Source organism: Sinocyclocheilus anshuiensis, unplaced genomic scaffold (assembly GCF_001515605.1).
Source record: "Sinocyclocheilus anshuiensis isolate Anshui unplaced genomic scaffold, SAMN03320099.WGS_v1.1 scaffold4, whole genome shotgun sequence".
Classification (NCBI taxonomy): domain Eukaryota; kingdom Metazoa; phylum Chordata; class Actinopteri; order Cypriniformes; family Cyprinidae; genus Sinocyclocheilus; species Sinocyclocheilus anshuiensis.
In genome coordinates, this window is record NW_015554075.1 from 1,083,283 (window position 1) to 1,100,084 (window position 16,802).

At 38.1% G+C, this 16,802-nt stretch overlaps 1 protein-coding gene across 1 annotated transcript in view; it reads right to left on the reverse strand.

Moving 5' to 3' along the window:
- Nucleotides 1–16,802, reverse strand: part of cdh24b (cadherin 24, type 2b) — a 159,425-nt gene that overhangs the window by 35,094 nt on the left and 107,529 nt on the right. The window contains exon 6 of the mRNA XM_016461039.1: nucleotides 4,605–4,786. Coding sequence (XP_016316525.1) covers nucleotides 4,605–4,786 — 182 coding nt within the window. The remainder of the gene's footprint in view (nucleotides 1–4,604; nucleotides 4,787–16,802) is intronic.

A 16,802-nucleotide genomic window follows, 5' to 3' on the forward strand; every position in this document is an offset into this window, starting at 1 on the left:
AGAGTCTAAAACATATGCTACATATAGTCATCAGTCTTTTCAACAGACGTATTATATAAGGTTGTTTGTATGTACGAGAATGTTATGTGTGTCTCCTCTAAGCAAAAAGTGATGTGCTCTAAACTCTATGGGTTCCTGAGAGGTCATAGCGGGCATTGTGATGACAGAAATTGCTCCTATTGGAAACACTTTCCTCCCTGGGGCGAGCTCTTCCTCACTCTGTGACGCTTTCTTTTCTTTTCACTATGTTTCACTCTCCCTCTGTCTCAAAGAAATCTTCAACTTCAGTCTTTCTGATATGGAGCGAAATAAACAAGAGGCAGGCATGACGATCGGCTGTTCTGAATGAGATAGGCAGGTGGCCAAACTAGAGCGGGGTCCTGTAAACACAAACACAAACACGACAAATAATGTTCAGCAGTTTTTTATATTTGTTTAATGGGCCGGAAACCAAAGGGGAGCTTAGTGCTAATTTTACGCTTTGTTTATTCTAATTCTATTAGAGTGGTATCTTTCATGTTTTCTATTAGTTGCGCGTGGGTTCTCTGGCTAAATCCCTTTTAACCTCTTCAGTCTTTGTTTTCAGATACTCCCACCTGCATATCTTTACTCATTGTTCACTTTCTCTGTTTTTGTCTTGTTCTTCGTCTCCATCATTGTGTCTTACAGCGCAGTCAGGAGTCCTGGCCAGAATTCCGAGTCCTGACGGACAATGGAACTGTCTCTGTGTGCTTTTGACAGGAATATTAGAGAGAACCGTAGCATGGGAGCAATTTTAGAAAATATGATTGGGCGAATAAAGCATCAGTGCAGTGAAGGATGAAGTAGGAATTCAAGGAGAGACATGGGAGGAGTTCATTTGTTTACCCATAATTCCCCCTTTTCATTTCCTCCTTCATTAAGCATTAGACGACTAAAGCGTTCCCTTTTTCCTTTCTAGTACTCTTCCACTTTATTTCCCAGATTAGCACTTTATTGCTCAGAGCTGGCATTTTCATAGGCTCATAAGACTCAAAAATTTAAATTGTCATAATTTGCTCACATTATTGTTCTTCTGTGGAACATAAAAGAAGATATATTGAGAGATGTCTCAATGTTTCTTGTCCGTGCAAAGTCAATGGGCTTCACACAGTCAAAATATCTTATTTTGTGTTCAGCAGAAGAAAGTTTGAAACGGTGCGAGTGTGAGTAAATTATGACCATTTTCAATTTTTCATCCAAAGTGATAGTAAAGACATTTATAATGTTACAAATATTTATGATATATATATCATATTTTCCACAAAAATATTAACCCCCTGGAGTCGAAGCCCGCACTGGTGCGGTCTGTCTCCTATTTTCTTGATGACCGCGAAAAGAACTAAAAATTATTCTTCATTTTTGATCGTACAGATAAGAATAAGGTATCATTTGAAACTGCAAAGGGCCTACTTTTATTTGTGTATAGTCATAATAACAACATTATTAATGCTTTCAGCATTAATAATAATACAAAATCTTGAACACCAAATCAGCATATTGTAATGATTTCTGAAGCACTGGACTGGAACACTTAGGACTGGAGTAATGACTGCTGAAAATTCAGCTTTGTATCATATAAATAAATTGCATTTTAAAATGCATTACAATAGAAAACAGTTAAAGTCTAATAATATTTTACATTATATTACTGTTTTAACTATATTTTTAATCACACGAGTGCAGCCTTGGTGAGCATAAAAGTCTTCAAAGACATCTTACTGACCCCAAACCTTTGAACAGTAGTGTATATATACTGCACTAAACATTGAAATACAATAGTGGATATTGTCTTTGTTTTGTTTTGAAAAAAAAATAGGCGCACAAAAATAACATTTGCTATGGTCTCCCACATACCCCTACAGCAGTTAAACCTGCTATACTGTATTTCATTACTGAAACCCGCAATGTGAAAAGGATCCATTTGTACTTTGTTTAAATAGACACAGCCTTTAAATTTTTCACAGTTACTGTATGTGTGGTTTAAAAAAAGAAAAAAACGTCTGATGAAAACACTGAATGCGTAAGACTTCACAGAACATCTTCAGTATGCCTGATATCAACACCGATGCGGTACAGCACTGCGAATTCTGCATAACTATGATAGTTTCTTTCTTTCTCTTTAGTTTTCCCTTAATGTTTTTATCTTTTATATGGTTTCTCCTAGTGTATGTCTTACTTCCATGTCTCTATATCTCTCTATATACTGTCTCCTCTCTCTGGCCACTCATTTAATCTTCCTGCTCCTTTCTGTCTGTTTCCCCTTTCCAGTTTTCCCTTATCACAGTAACACATCCCTGGCCTAAAATCCCTCCCAGGCTCACCTGCAGCCAAAGCTTTTTTTTAAACTGACTTGCCCACACCTGCCAGGCCTGTCACAGCTACAAACCCCCTTACTTTATTTACACACACACACACACACACGCACACATTCACACAAACTTGTATTATCACAGGGGCCCAGTACAGTCGCTGTGACATACACACAGATGAGTCCAGGAAGCTGGATTGGCATCAATAAAACTGTGCCAGCTTTTCCCAGTGTCTGATCACAGATCCAGATCTGAACGGAGCACACACACAATCAAATGGCTTCCCGGCAGCTCGGAAATGGGACTTCAAGCCTTTTAACTATAACAGGCAACATGAAGTTCAAGACGAATGTCGTTATCTCATGGAGCATCACCTCAAAATCTGATTAGTTGAGATTGTTCTATATGATGATGATTCCATTACAGGGACAGTTCACACAGAAATAAAGATTCTGTCATGCTTTACTCAGCCTTATGTTGTTCCAAACCTGTAAACTGTTATATTTTCAGTCAAAAATGCATGACCAATCGCATGCCTCATAAGCACGTGCTTTGGACAGTTATGGAAACAGCGAGTTGTATAAACATGTCATTTCATGCTTAGCTTTTTGATATTACAGTCTGCAATAATACAAGGCTGCAATGCTAGAGCTGTTACGTAAACAGGTCACGTGCTGCATTCGTCCAATCAATGACATTGACACCTAAATATGCAAATGAGAATTAACCCAGGGTTTAGGAATTTACAGTGTGAAACATCCGTTTATGAATACGCAGGATTAACTGTTAACCCATGGGTTATTTGTGATCAGCATAAAATGTGAGATTAAAAAATGTCAGTCAACAATGTCAGTTTATAAAATATTTGATATGCAATGAATAAAATGTATGTATACCTGTTAAAATATCTTTATATACATATGTATACTTGATAGAATGCATTAAGGTGATAGAAATAGTGTTTTTGCATAAGTAATGACCTGTTTTGACTATTTGTGCACGTAGGAGGAGGAAGCCACATGCTAGGAATGGACCAACAAGAAGTGACAGCTTTCTCAAAAGTGTCTAACCTCACATTTAGCATAGGCAGATATATGGAGCCTGCCACCAAGATTATAAGTAAAAAGGACTTAATTTTGTTCTGTTCCTCACACAAACCCAACATACAGCTTTAGACATTTTGGAATATAATGCATGAGTCCTATGGACCACTTTTGTGGTGTTTTTGGTCCTGTTTGGAGCTTGACAGCCCCTGGTGACTATGAACTGTCACTGTATGACAACAGCTTCTTAAAAAACGTCTAGTTTTGAGTCCTACAGAAAAAAAGAGCAGCATATGGGTCTAGAATGACATGATGGTAAGTAAACAATGACAGAATTTTAATTTTTGAATGAACAATTCCTTCAATTTACTAATGCATCATGTGTTGTTTCAGGTGATGTGAAGATGCCCTTAGGCGAACAATGACAGTTAGAATCTTTATCAGTGAAGAAACGTGTTCTCAGAGATGAGTGCTGTCTCATGGGGCTTCTGCGTGTGGCATGCACCACACGGCGCTCCAACGTAAATCACGCTCTTTTCTCTCGCAGCCTGTCTGATCAGCGTCTCGCACACGCACAAGCGCGAGAGGCTGCACAGACTTTGATGGGGCTGATTCAACATTGACTCACATCGCCTATACAGCACAGACACTCGTTTTTGGCCTTGTCTGGAGGTTTTTTTCTTCCACTGGAGCAGATCTCCTAACGACACCTGGCAGAATGAGTAACCTGCCCCTCCTACATCAGGAACATCATCTGCTCTATGAGGTGTCTTCTGATCTCTTCCCACCTTCTATGAACCCATGCCCACACACACATACACACATTTCCCTGCTGAAAAGACCAGTGTAGATGGTTACCAGCATGCATTGTGTTTTGGATGCAGGTCACCACTATTGTGCAGCCGTTCCCACCAGGCTTCTTAACTAGCTTAGCCAGCAAGACGTTCTCGGTCAGCCTGCTTCAAACAGAAAGACCATGCTGGATGACAACCTTCGCTATTGTAGCCATATTTAGCTGACAGTGAGCAGTCGAGTTTCTGTCCACATATTTTCTATGGGAATGTTGAGATGTTGCCTCAAATAGACACAAATAAAATGTGTTTTAAAAAACATATCTGCTCGTTTGATGTAGAAAAACCACCACCGAATCAAATTACTGAAAGAGCTGGCTTCAGATGGACTTTTCAGCAGGGTTTCATTTCCCCATATGCCCTGTGGATGTTCTTCCCACCTTGTTCAGAATGATCACAGCCTCTTGGTTGGCTCCGGAGATGTTAAAGGTGTCCCCTGATTCTCCATCCAGGATGGTGTACTCCAGCTTGGCATTGTCTCCCAAGTCGGCATCTGCTGCTGAGATCCGACCCACCTCTGCCCCTGGCACTGCCAACTCTGACACAGAGAATAGCCAGGAACCTGAGAAAGTAAAAGGATTTGGAAGACGGGATGGGATGGGAAGAGAGACACAGAGACAGAAAATCAATCATTTTGCATGCTCATACATCATATCAATTTGATTTTCGAAAAGCATTAAACTGAAGCATCTTGCATTTCATGTTATATCAATTACAAGTTTCTCTATTTGACTTTGGCTATTGATTGGCATCCAGTGTTAATCTTGGCAGTTCTTTGCAAGAGTTTTTCAAATGCGAATTGTGATGATACTGTTAAACGTACTGCTAACATAAAAATGATGCTGCAAGATATTATTGCCCTAACAATGTTTTTGAAGAAGTCTAAAACTAACTAATCAAAACACATCCACATATAAGATTAATCAGATAAATACGCAATATAAATGTAAAAATAAGGTGGAGGAACTAAAGGTCATAAACTAAGAAAGGTCAGAAGGAACGAAGGATAAAGAGTAATGGTCCAAAACATATCTGCCTCCATCAGAGTTGTATATATAGTGATCATTTGTTCCACACGTCACAACCAGGGACATTACACAGTACATCTCCATTAGACACCTTGAATCTCTGACACAACAAAACAACAGCCTGAGATGAAAGTCAAAGCTCATCACCATCTTCCTATATCAACAAACTGCACCCAAATTTGCAGAAATAAAACACCAGCCTTTCAAATCACTCCCTCAGTAGAGTGCATCGGTTCTGCATCTGAAAGACTTTGAATTTCAGTTCAGACTGGCACGTAGTCGATGTCCTGCTGTTCTTTGATGAGGAAGAGGTGGCTGACGGGGAAAAAGTCTCTAGCACAACAAGTGTTTGAGGATTCAACTTCAGAGTGGCCACCGTGTCATTGCTCGGACTTTAAAACGCTCTGTCACTTCTGTCAAGCAAATGCACGCACTTCCACTTAGAAGATGTTGCTTGCGATTCGGCGCACTTGAGGCAAAATCGAGGAGAGCTGTTGGCATTGGGATTTAAGGATTTGGCACAACAGGAAGTCAAACACAGAGACACACATTACGGCATGCTCAAGGTCACGCACTTCAGTAAAAGACGAGGTGCCCACTGAACAGGAGTAAATTACATTTTAAAAAACATTAAAAACAGAAAAGTGTTCTTTTTCAAACTTGTATATATTCAAAAATAAAAAATATCTGTTTTTATTGGGGGGTTTTTATGTTGTATTTTTAATTTACATTTTAAATTATTCCTCTGATGGCAAAGATGCATTTTCAGCAGAAATGACTCAATTCTTCAGTGTCACATCATTCTTCAGAAATCATTTTATATGCTGATTTGGTGTTTAAGAAGCATGTCTTATCAATGTTGAAAACAGTTGTGATGCCTAATATTTTTGTTGAAACTATATATTTTAGGATCCTTTGTTGAATTGAAAATTCAAAAGAATAGCAATTATTTGAAATATAATTTTTTGTAACATTGTAAATGTCCTTACTGTCACTTTTGATTAATTTAATGCACCCTTGCTAAATAAAAACAAAATCATTAAATAAAAGCATTCATTTCTGTATAATACAAAATATGTGTATATAATACAAAATTAGGCACTTTTAAGTTAAGATTAGCTAAAACTAGCCACTTTAAATTTTCAAAATTTTAACCAGTTTTAACCATTTGGGTAGAAACACTATGATACATTAATATCAAAATATTTAACACATAAAAAAGTGACTGAATAATTCATTCAGAGAATAGTCTTGTGACTTGATTGAACTGACATGTAAATATTTGATTTCTGCAAAATCCTTTTAGACAAACATCATTTTAGATACAATAATCACACAACATAATGGTGTATCTATTTGTATCTTTTAGTTGCAGTTTGAAAGGACATGATGCCTCTGATCTGAAGCTATCCTCTCCAACATCTAGCCACAAAATCATTTGTCATTTTCCATGACTTAAGACTGAGCAAACTAATTTCAGACACGCACACGCACAATGACAGCTACCCGTCACCTCATAAATCACGAATCAGGACCGAAGAAGAGTGGAAAGCGAAGAGATGATCATCTTTTTCCGAAGCAGCTTTAGCCAGCCAATCAAACAGCATGAAGGGACAAGATCAATGTTCTGTGACTTAGAGATATAGCACTCCCCACTGGGTCACTGTAATTGTGTTCAGAAGGGACAAACAAAGTGGTACCACAGAGCTTGCATGGACTCCCTTTAAAGCACCACCTTTACTCTCGGCCTCACCTTTGCAATGAGAAAGCCTGCTTGTTTTATTCTTTTAATTCATTAAAAGCCACTCTAATGGGGCTAGGCTTCTTAGGGAAGGTGCAGGGATTGGCCGGTATGAGTCAGCGCCCAATGGAAGATTAAGAGCAGAGTATTTAGAGCCTTTCAGTGATAGGCAGATGGAGTTAATTAGCAGGTCTGTGGATGAATACAGGTTCAGCTCGGTAAATAACATGGAGCACAATTACCTCAGGTCCACCGAGCGAGATGAGTGAGACTCAGTGTGGGCAAGACTGCATGTGGGCAAGCAAAATATGGATTTTGAAAAGAAACGCATTTAAATGGTACAAAGAGTTCTCGATGGATGAATAGATGGAGAGGGCTGTATTGTTTTTAAATGAGGGGAGAACAGCTTGATTCAAAGATGTAGCGATTATAAACAGAGTCGAATAGTAATGGAAAGGCAATGCTATAAGAGAGAACAGTCGGGAGACAAAAAAAGAAAAAAAGAAAATAAGAGAGAGTATAAGAAGGAAAAGAGAAAATAAGAGGCCTTATCCATGGATGAGGCTTTATGTTGCCGTAGAAATGAGACCTCTGAGATGGGAGAGTCATTAAAAAAGTGTCTAGCTGGCTAAAGCTCAAGCGCTGGTTGAAAATTAGATAGAATAAAATCTGCATCCTTTGAGGACGTCCATCACCGTGGCACTTATGGAGGCAGGGTGTAAAATGAAGGACGTGGAGAGAGAGAATTGTCGGGGAGCAACCCTACTTCTCATGCCCTGTCTCTTTAGCGACTTGTGAATCAACTAGTTAGCCTCTGCTGGTAAATGTTTTAACAACACAATCTGAATCCTGACGTAGAGTAGCAATGAGGGACCAAGAGAACTGATTAACAGTGGGCAGCTGCATAGTATTAGTATAACTTATGGCTGATATAAAGCAGAAATATATCACACAATTTAATTTAAAATAAATAACATGCATAATATTAATGCAATAAGTTAATAAAAAAATTTTTGCATAATATTTACTTATTTTCATTTTAATAATTAATTTAAACATTAATCAATTTGAAAAACTATTTGATAAACTTGATAAAAATTTAAATGTATAAAACGTATTTTACATGCCATTTACTAAATTATTTAAAAATAATTTATTCAAAGTTAATACATTTGAGAAAACTATTTGATCTTGACAAAAAGTACTATAGATGCCAAAATATATGTTTGCAGCCAAACACAAAGTTCACATTTTTTTAAATGTCAAATATCAGCCAAGAGATAAAAAATAATGTATAGACTTATCTTAAGGCTGGAATATACTACACAACTTTTAAAATCAGAATAGGTTTAATTAGGGTATTGTATCCCAGCCTTAAAATAAACATTAATAAAATGTAATGTAATGTAAAATGTAATGTAATGTAAAATAATATATATATATACTGTGTATATATATATATATATATATATATATAGCTTGTGTATAGTGTATGATTAAATTCAAGAGAAGCCATACATTCTGATGAAATAAAGAACTGTCATACTACTAACCTATGAAGAAGGAAGAAGACCTGAAAAAATAGAATATAATGCACTATTCATCAAAAGAGCAAAACAATTAATAATGACCCACTGAGTTGATATGATTATGCAGGGTTTTTTTTTTTTACATGATATCAGCATCCAGGTCCTGCTGTGAGGCTTAATGCATTGTAGAAGTGCTTTAGCTCACATCATGCGAATGTGCGCACAGCATCATGGGATTGAAAGAGGGTTAACACCACTCACTCGTGCCAAAAGGATAGATTCAGCACAGCAAGGATTCAGCACAGGGGGAGTTAGCTAACTGTATATGAATACATCAAAAGACTAACTGGAGAAACACCGAAAGTGAGAAGGAGAGGCAGAGATTAAGAAATTGGTGTGGTGGCAGTGAGTGAGGACTCAAAGAGAGAGATGCGTGGGAGATGGGCAGTTATCCCGCTCCTCAGAATGAAAGGACTGAAAACGCAGGGGTGCAAAAGCTAACGGGAAGGAAACAGAAGTCAGACGAGGTGAATTAAAGAACGAAAAAAGGTGATGACGGACACGAGAGAGATAATGTGAGGCCAAACGCTTGTGTGTGGATGTGTATCTGACTTCCATGAGTATGTGCTGTTGCGCAAGATGGAGAAAGTTGAGGTACAAAGGGGGTCGGGAGACGTGTCTGTGGGCAATGATTATGCCGTCAATTGAAGCAGAAAGCGTTGAACTTTAGATGAAATATTAATAAACAGCAAAAATAAGTAGGCAAAGAAAATGAAAAGGATTAAAAGGAGGCTAATATTAACTACTACTATTTTAATTACGCTCTTCGAGGATGTGGAGCTTAATTAGAGAAGGCAATTATTGGAATTATTTCTATTATTGAACTCGTCCAATATTATTTACATCACTATTTTCTGCCATTCTGCCAGGGAGTTTAATCTGCAATAAATTAGGATGACTTGGTTTGAAACCTCCATTTACACAGCATGCACCAGACTGGGCCAGAATGGTCTAGATCAACTTAATTAACACTGGATGGCTCTACAATCACAGGGTAAGAGAGAGGCTTTGTCTAAACTTCACCTGCTATAACCCTGAAACACGTTTCTCATAGGCTATAAGCTACATTCACACTACAGCTAAACATGGTTGTCAGAGAAAGCAAATTGCTTAAAAACAACATCTTAATTCAGAAAAACAAACACGGTGTCACTATTAATTGATAGGTGATAACATGTATCCTGCCAATATTATATTGAACAAAACCAAACAGGTTGAACCAAAATGTTTCCACACTACTGTTCAAAAGTTTGGGTTCGGTAAGTTTTTTTGTTTGTTTTTTTTAAGAAAAGGAAAAATTTTATATTTTGATTCAGCAAGGAGAAATTTACAGTGTCACACAAGATTTATTTTTTAAGGCTGCAGTCTGTAACTTTTTTGTGTTCAAAATGTACAAAATTAATATAATAAGCGAGTACATCATGAATCCATTTTCCAAACCGTGTTTTTGGCTTATGCTGAATCACTACGGTACATCTATAATAAGTTTTTATATTCAGACTATTCCAGACTGGTACTGGTGGAACCGCTGCAGAGTAGCCCAGTACCTGCATGAGTCGTCATAGACATAAACAGAAAAGAAGCTCCGGTTACAATGTTCTCCCGCAAGACGCACGCAGTTCTGTTTATTAACCGCTAGAGCGCCAAAAGTTACAGACTGCAGCTTTAAATAAATGTTACATGTTTGAACTTCCTATTCATTAAAGAATCCTGAAAATAAAATGTGGCATGCATGGTTTCCACAAAAACATTCATTGGCACAACTGTTTTTAACATTGATAAGAGTAAGAAATGTTACTTGAGCACTAAATCAGCATATTAGAATGATTTCTGAAGGCTCATGTGACACTAAAAACTTATTTTAAGAATGCATTTAATCAAATAAAGGATTGATAGATTCAATCACAGGAATACAAAAACATTCAAATGGAAATAAAATACATATTAAAATTAATTTAAATAGAAAATGGTTCTGTTAAATTGTTTTACTGTACTGTACAGTACATTTCAGCAAAAACATTAAAAAACCTTCTTGACCCCAAAGTATATAATATAATATAATATAATATAATATAATATAATATTATTATAATTTTTTTTTTTTTTGCACCAAGCGCCTTGCACTTTTGCACCAAGGCCTGGTTCATTTCAAATCTTGGTAGGTTTTAATATTTATTCACATAAAGTCTTGTCAGACTTCTATATCCGTGGCCAACAAGTTTTTGAGGAGAAGAGAAAAAGGACAGAAAATGAGAAAACAGGCTGGGAATGGTGACCGATATTGCTTGAGAAAGAGAATGTGTGTGGAGGTGGGGGGTGGGGGGGTGAACAGAAAATGAGAAGGAGAAGGGACAGAGATTGTGTTTATGTCAAGACTGCACTGTTTCTGAGGAGAAATACAGGTGGTGAAATCAGTGTTGTGTGCTTGCTTCGGGTGTTAATACCTCCAGAGGACTCTCACTCTATTTCTCTCTCAAAGACCACTGGGGCTGTGGGGTAATCAAAACACATCCACACCCTCAGCTCAAAATGACTTTAATATCAAATCCTTCCCTCCGTAATTCCACTTTAATAACAGCGACGATTGTGTCCAGGCCTCCTGGTGTATATTGTCAGGCTGCGTCTGGCTCTCCCAGAACACCTCGGGTCATCTGACGTGGCCAAGGCAGCATTTAAATCGCCCAGGTTGGACTAACGCTCACTCCTTGCTGCAATGCTTCCGTACTAACTGCTGGAATTAGATCACCGTATGCTGACCTCCATCAACAATGCCCTCAAAGAGCCCTGGCACACTGTGCCGTATAACTAAATCCGTCCTGTGATTCAACGTGCCCGTAATCTAAAATAGACCTTGCCCAGAGCACCGTTTCTTCAAATACTTCACTCTCCAATTACTCACCATCATGTACAGTATATATGGCATGTTAAATAATAAAAGATGTCAATGCACAGGCCAGTTTCCAGAACGTGAATGGCAAAACTTCAAAGAAATAAACCATGAATTCGCTAGTTTATGCAGCCGGAGCTTAGAGTCCGTCTTTCAGTTCTATGCGAGCGCCCACTTCACTTTCTTTTTTTCGTCGTGCGTGAGAGAAGAAGTTGCGAGTTCGCGGTTTGGTGCGAGACCCCCGTCGCGTTGGCAGTCCGACGGCTGCATTCATCATAGAGACATAGGCGCAGACAGAAAGCCCTGCCGGGAACATTCCCATTAGCATGGAAATCACTTCCCTCTTACCTACCCCCTCCATATCGCTCGTTCTCTGCCTCCATACAAGAAGAATGGCTCTAACTCCTATTATTCCGCGTGAAGGCACACTGCCAGGGTAGATGACAAGAAAACCAAAATCATTGACCATTTTTCCTGCACTCCACTCTCACTGCCACCGATAGAACAACGGCAAACCTCCTGATTGATTCCATCGCTGACGTTTGGCTCTGGGTTATTCCTCAAAACTCACACAATGGACCAACGCTCAACTAAAAAGTTTCCCTACAGCTCGTATCGCTGTCCACCTGTTCCGAAGTCAGAGAATAACAGAGTTTTGTCACCCTTGTTTCAGGTTCAAAAGTGTTGGAATTTCTATAATGCTGGATTTCCTAGCAAAAGAACACTGATAAATGCACATAATAAAATGCAAATCACCACATAAACATGCATAATCAAGACAGCAAAATGAATAGGCTTATCAGCTTTTAAAAATGCTTCTTATATCCTTTTGTTAAGACATAAAAAATATTTTGGCAGTTGCATGACATTAGATGTTGCAGACATGATGCTCTTCCTCAAAACAAACTAAACTAAACTAAACTAAACTAAACTAAACTAAAACAGGGTTTAAAATGCCATGGAACCCAATTATGATTCTTTTGGAAGCAAAATATAAAGGGATTTACTGTATATTTTCCTTTATAAAGATACATTATACTGTAAAAATATTTAATTAGTACAAACATGAAATGATTATAAATATTAAATGAAAAATAAAAATACAGAAAATACACAAACACACAAAAATAAAAATAAAAATATTCTATTCAAATTTATATTCATAACTAAACTAAACTAAACTAAACTAAACTAAACTAAACTAAAACAGGGTTTAAAATGCCATGGAACCCAATTATGATTCTTTTGGAAGCAAAATATAAAGGGATTTACTGTATATTTTCCTTTATAAAGATACATTATACTGTAAAAATATTTAATTAGTACAAACATGAAATGATTATAAATATTAAATGAAAAATAAAAATACAGAAAATACACAAACACACAAAAATAAAAATAAAAATATTCTATTCAAATTTATATTCATATCTGGCATTAAAGTGTCAAAAAAAAAAAGAATGTGTGATTTCTGACTAGTCCTTAGAAAACATAATGGAACAATGTAATAATGTCAAATTCATTACGTTTGTATTTATATTTATTTATCTTTTCTTTTTAAACTGTTTTTCTCTAAACTTTTTTTAGCAGGCCTCCTAGCAGCCTAACCCAAACTAAACTTAAAAATCAGCGTCCTGTAGCAATACCAGCTGAGAACTACTGATGTAGAAAGCTTAGCATTGCACAAGAAAAAAAGTAAAGGTTCTTTCACAGATAATTTGGCCTCTTGAGAAAAGACTGGATAGTCAGCAGGTCTGTTTGATCTGTCGTATTGCTAGTGATTGAAACCTCAAAAAGGATTTGCGGTGCTACTCTACTATATTTTTCTCTCATTAATGACATTCAAACGGCGTACAGTGACTCGTGGATGTCTTTGACGTTTCATCTCGAATACCCTCTACTCAGACCTGCATGTAAAGTGTAAGCGGGAGCCGCAAAGATGCAGTCATCACCACAAATGACCGCAGTGCTACCAGTGCCTCATGTGGAACCGGGGACCATCCAATCCCAGCTCTAATTGGGCGATGTGATACGACGGAGCGATTTCAGAGACGTTTTCATGCCCCACTGCTATCTATAGCCCCCCTAGGAGACCCCACAGGCAGCCAGCGAGTCAGAAGCGCTTTGCCTGCTTGCCTTATTCATACCAAACCCAATCAGCCGAATCAGTCAACAAATTATCCGATCAGAACACATGGCTGAGCACCTCTCCGGCAAACTGACTGGAGGAAATGGACAAAGACCAGGCCACGCGTCACAGATAAGAAACCACGAGATCGTCGGCGTACCAAGAAAGCACATCTTCTGTGTTTCTGAGCGCAGCGTGAGATGAAAATGAGTCTGTGTGATTACAGTGGGCTGGTACGGCCAAGATGAGGCTGTTAGTGCTCTTCTCATCCCTTCCTTCCTTCATCCCTCCTTCACGCTCGGAGAAGTCACCCCAGGGACGCATCTTTACAGATTCAGACATGCATTCCGCGTCTTTATCGCTTCATGCGCGGCGAAAACACAGATACATAACCTTATGGGATTGGATGAGGCCTGCGAATACAAATAGCCGGAGACTCTCACTGCTGGTAGGAGGCCACACTGAATAGAATTAATTGTGAAGGTACTTTCATTTTAATTGAGTGTTCAGGACCCCGAAAGCCCATGTCTGACTACCAAGAGAGAAAACGCTTAAAGCACTCCAACACATGTGAATTGATTGGGAAAAGTCACAAGGGATGTGCAAAAAACCTCTTGCTTTCAACATCAGACACATTGCTGAGACGCCAAGCAACTAATTCTTTACATTTTACGCTTCCTTTACTTTTAAAATGGGTTCCAGCAGAGGCTGAGATGAGTTTACAGGGTGCATCTTAGTTACATCCAAACTGTGGCGTTTTATTGCCATTATACCCGAGAGAATATATGCACCAGTTCTAATCACCTGTTGAACTTGACACTGCATGGTTCCATAATGCATAGCTAGAAGGCTAAATGAGCTTTATGCTTTGATGAGAGTGTAAATAAATGGGCTTTATGATCCGCTGAGAGCACACAGTTAGTGTTTTGATGAACAGTATTTTATCATCGGTCTGCACCGCTGACCACTGCAGAGCCTTTAAAAGCAACGCCAGCTGAGGGCAGAAGGGTGAGGAGGGCTGGAGAGGGTCGAGAAAAGAAATTCACATATCAAGGAGACGCTTGGAAAGCCAAAGAGTGAGAGGGAAGGATGCTGAATGAAAATTAGCCCTTAGGGATTGATGACAAAGCCTGTCACCTCCGAGTTTTACCATCTCCAGCCGTCCTCTCTCCTCCCTCAGCCTGATGAACTGTCGAACGCGGTGGGTATGTGACATGAATGTGTATGTGCGTGCGACACAGAAGCTGATGTGTATTCCTGTGAGCACGCACGCAAGTTTCCTCTCATGAGCCGGTTGGTGAGTGTGTAAATGGCATGTGTGAGAGATGGAGAGAGAGAGAGAGGGAAGACATATGAGAACAGACAGATGGAATAACACAGTGTCTACACTGGACACGAGCGGCAAAACATAATCGCTCCCATTATAATCAATGACAGCGCCGGTTGCATCGCCCCGCAAGTTGAAGAACGCCCTTTTGACGCAATGCAGGGCTACTCTAATCCCATTTTTCCTGTTCTAATCTGAAAATATAAAATATATATATATAATATTGAACTCACAAGTTTAATGTGTGTAAACAGACTACAAACAGAAAACAAATTTTTAACAAAACAACAACACAATAACTTCTTCCATAACTTTAATATCTCATTAAATCAGTCATGATTCCTTTAATCGTTCCACCCCATAATTGGACAATTCCAGTGCCAATTCCAGAGCCAATTCCAGAGCCAATGCATGCAAAAGAGTGATCAGAATAAACTGTACATCTTTAATACAAATAAAATAAATTATTTGAAAATATTAATTAAAATATTATACTTCTGTTATGTTGATTCTGCATTAAATCACCGTCAGTGTTAACAGCCTTTTGGTGAACATTCATTCACGTCATGCAGCGCATACGGTGACGCATCAAAATGAAATCATTCCCATTATAATAAATGAAGTTGACTATACTGCACAGATGCTCCAGTCACTTCATTTTCCCTGAATATAATTTGATCATTTAAATAACTTCTGATCATTACTTGTGATCAATGACAACTTGTGATTTTTGAATTTAAAAAAGGGCCAGATTTAAATCACCTTTTGTTTTTAACCATATATACTACCATCAAAAAGTTTACGGTAGGTAAGACTGTTTTAAATGTTTTCAAGAAGTCTCTAATGCACCAAGGATGCATTTATTTGATCAAAAATACAGTAAAACAGTAATATCCTGAAATATAATTACAATAATTATACAGTTACAATATAAATGTCTTTACTATCAGTTTAATGCATCACATTTAAATAAAAATAATAATAATGTTGATTATTTCTTCTTCAACAACAAAATATCTTACTGACCCCAAACCTTTAAACAGTGGTGTAGCTTTATTTTTTATCTACACCATACCGTTTAAAAGTTTAGGGTCAATTAGATTGCCAAATACAAACAAAACAAATCAATAATGTGATACAATAACTAATTCAACTGTTTGATGACTTCACTGTTGCTTAAGTTAAGCTTACAGCTGATTAGTACTGAACACTGTTGAAGTGCAGCTTCAAGGCTTCCAGTGTAGACAGGATGTAACAGATGAATTTAAAAGGTGTGAGTGGGAACACAGACACACACACATACAAGAAGACACACAATCCCATAAATAAAATTGATTCCATTCTCAGGGCAGAGTTAAGCTGTCCCTTTTCTTGTGTCACCATCACCCCTGCTCTCCTAGTCTCCTTCCCATCTCCGTCTCCCTGTCAGCCTTTTTTTTTTTTCTTTGCTTTCTGTCTGTGGACAAATTACGGTGATTATCATTTAGTTCCTCTATTCTTAAACTCCCTTGCTTCTTTTGCTATCTTAGCTTTTTTTCGTCTTCCCTCAATCTTCTCATTTCCCTTCTCCTTCTCTTTTGTACTTTCGCTCTTCATCTGTAACCTGCAGACACTCCAGGGAAATAAATTAGTAATATTTATGATGAAACCTTCTCAGTATCGTTGCTTCTTATCTCGTCGCCTCATAAAAAAGACACTGATCTTAACAGGCGTACCTATGTAGTCATCCGTCAAACAATCTACCCAGCCATCCATCACGGGCACAGTGCACTGCTCTGCTCCTCTCGGATCCCCAACACGGCAGCCAAGGCTGTTAAAACTACATAAACCAGCTCAACTCCACCTGCACCTGAGTCTGAATCTATTATACCGAGGGAT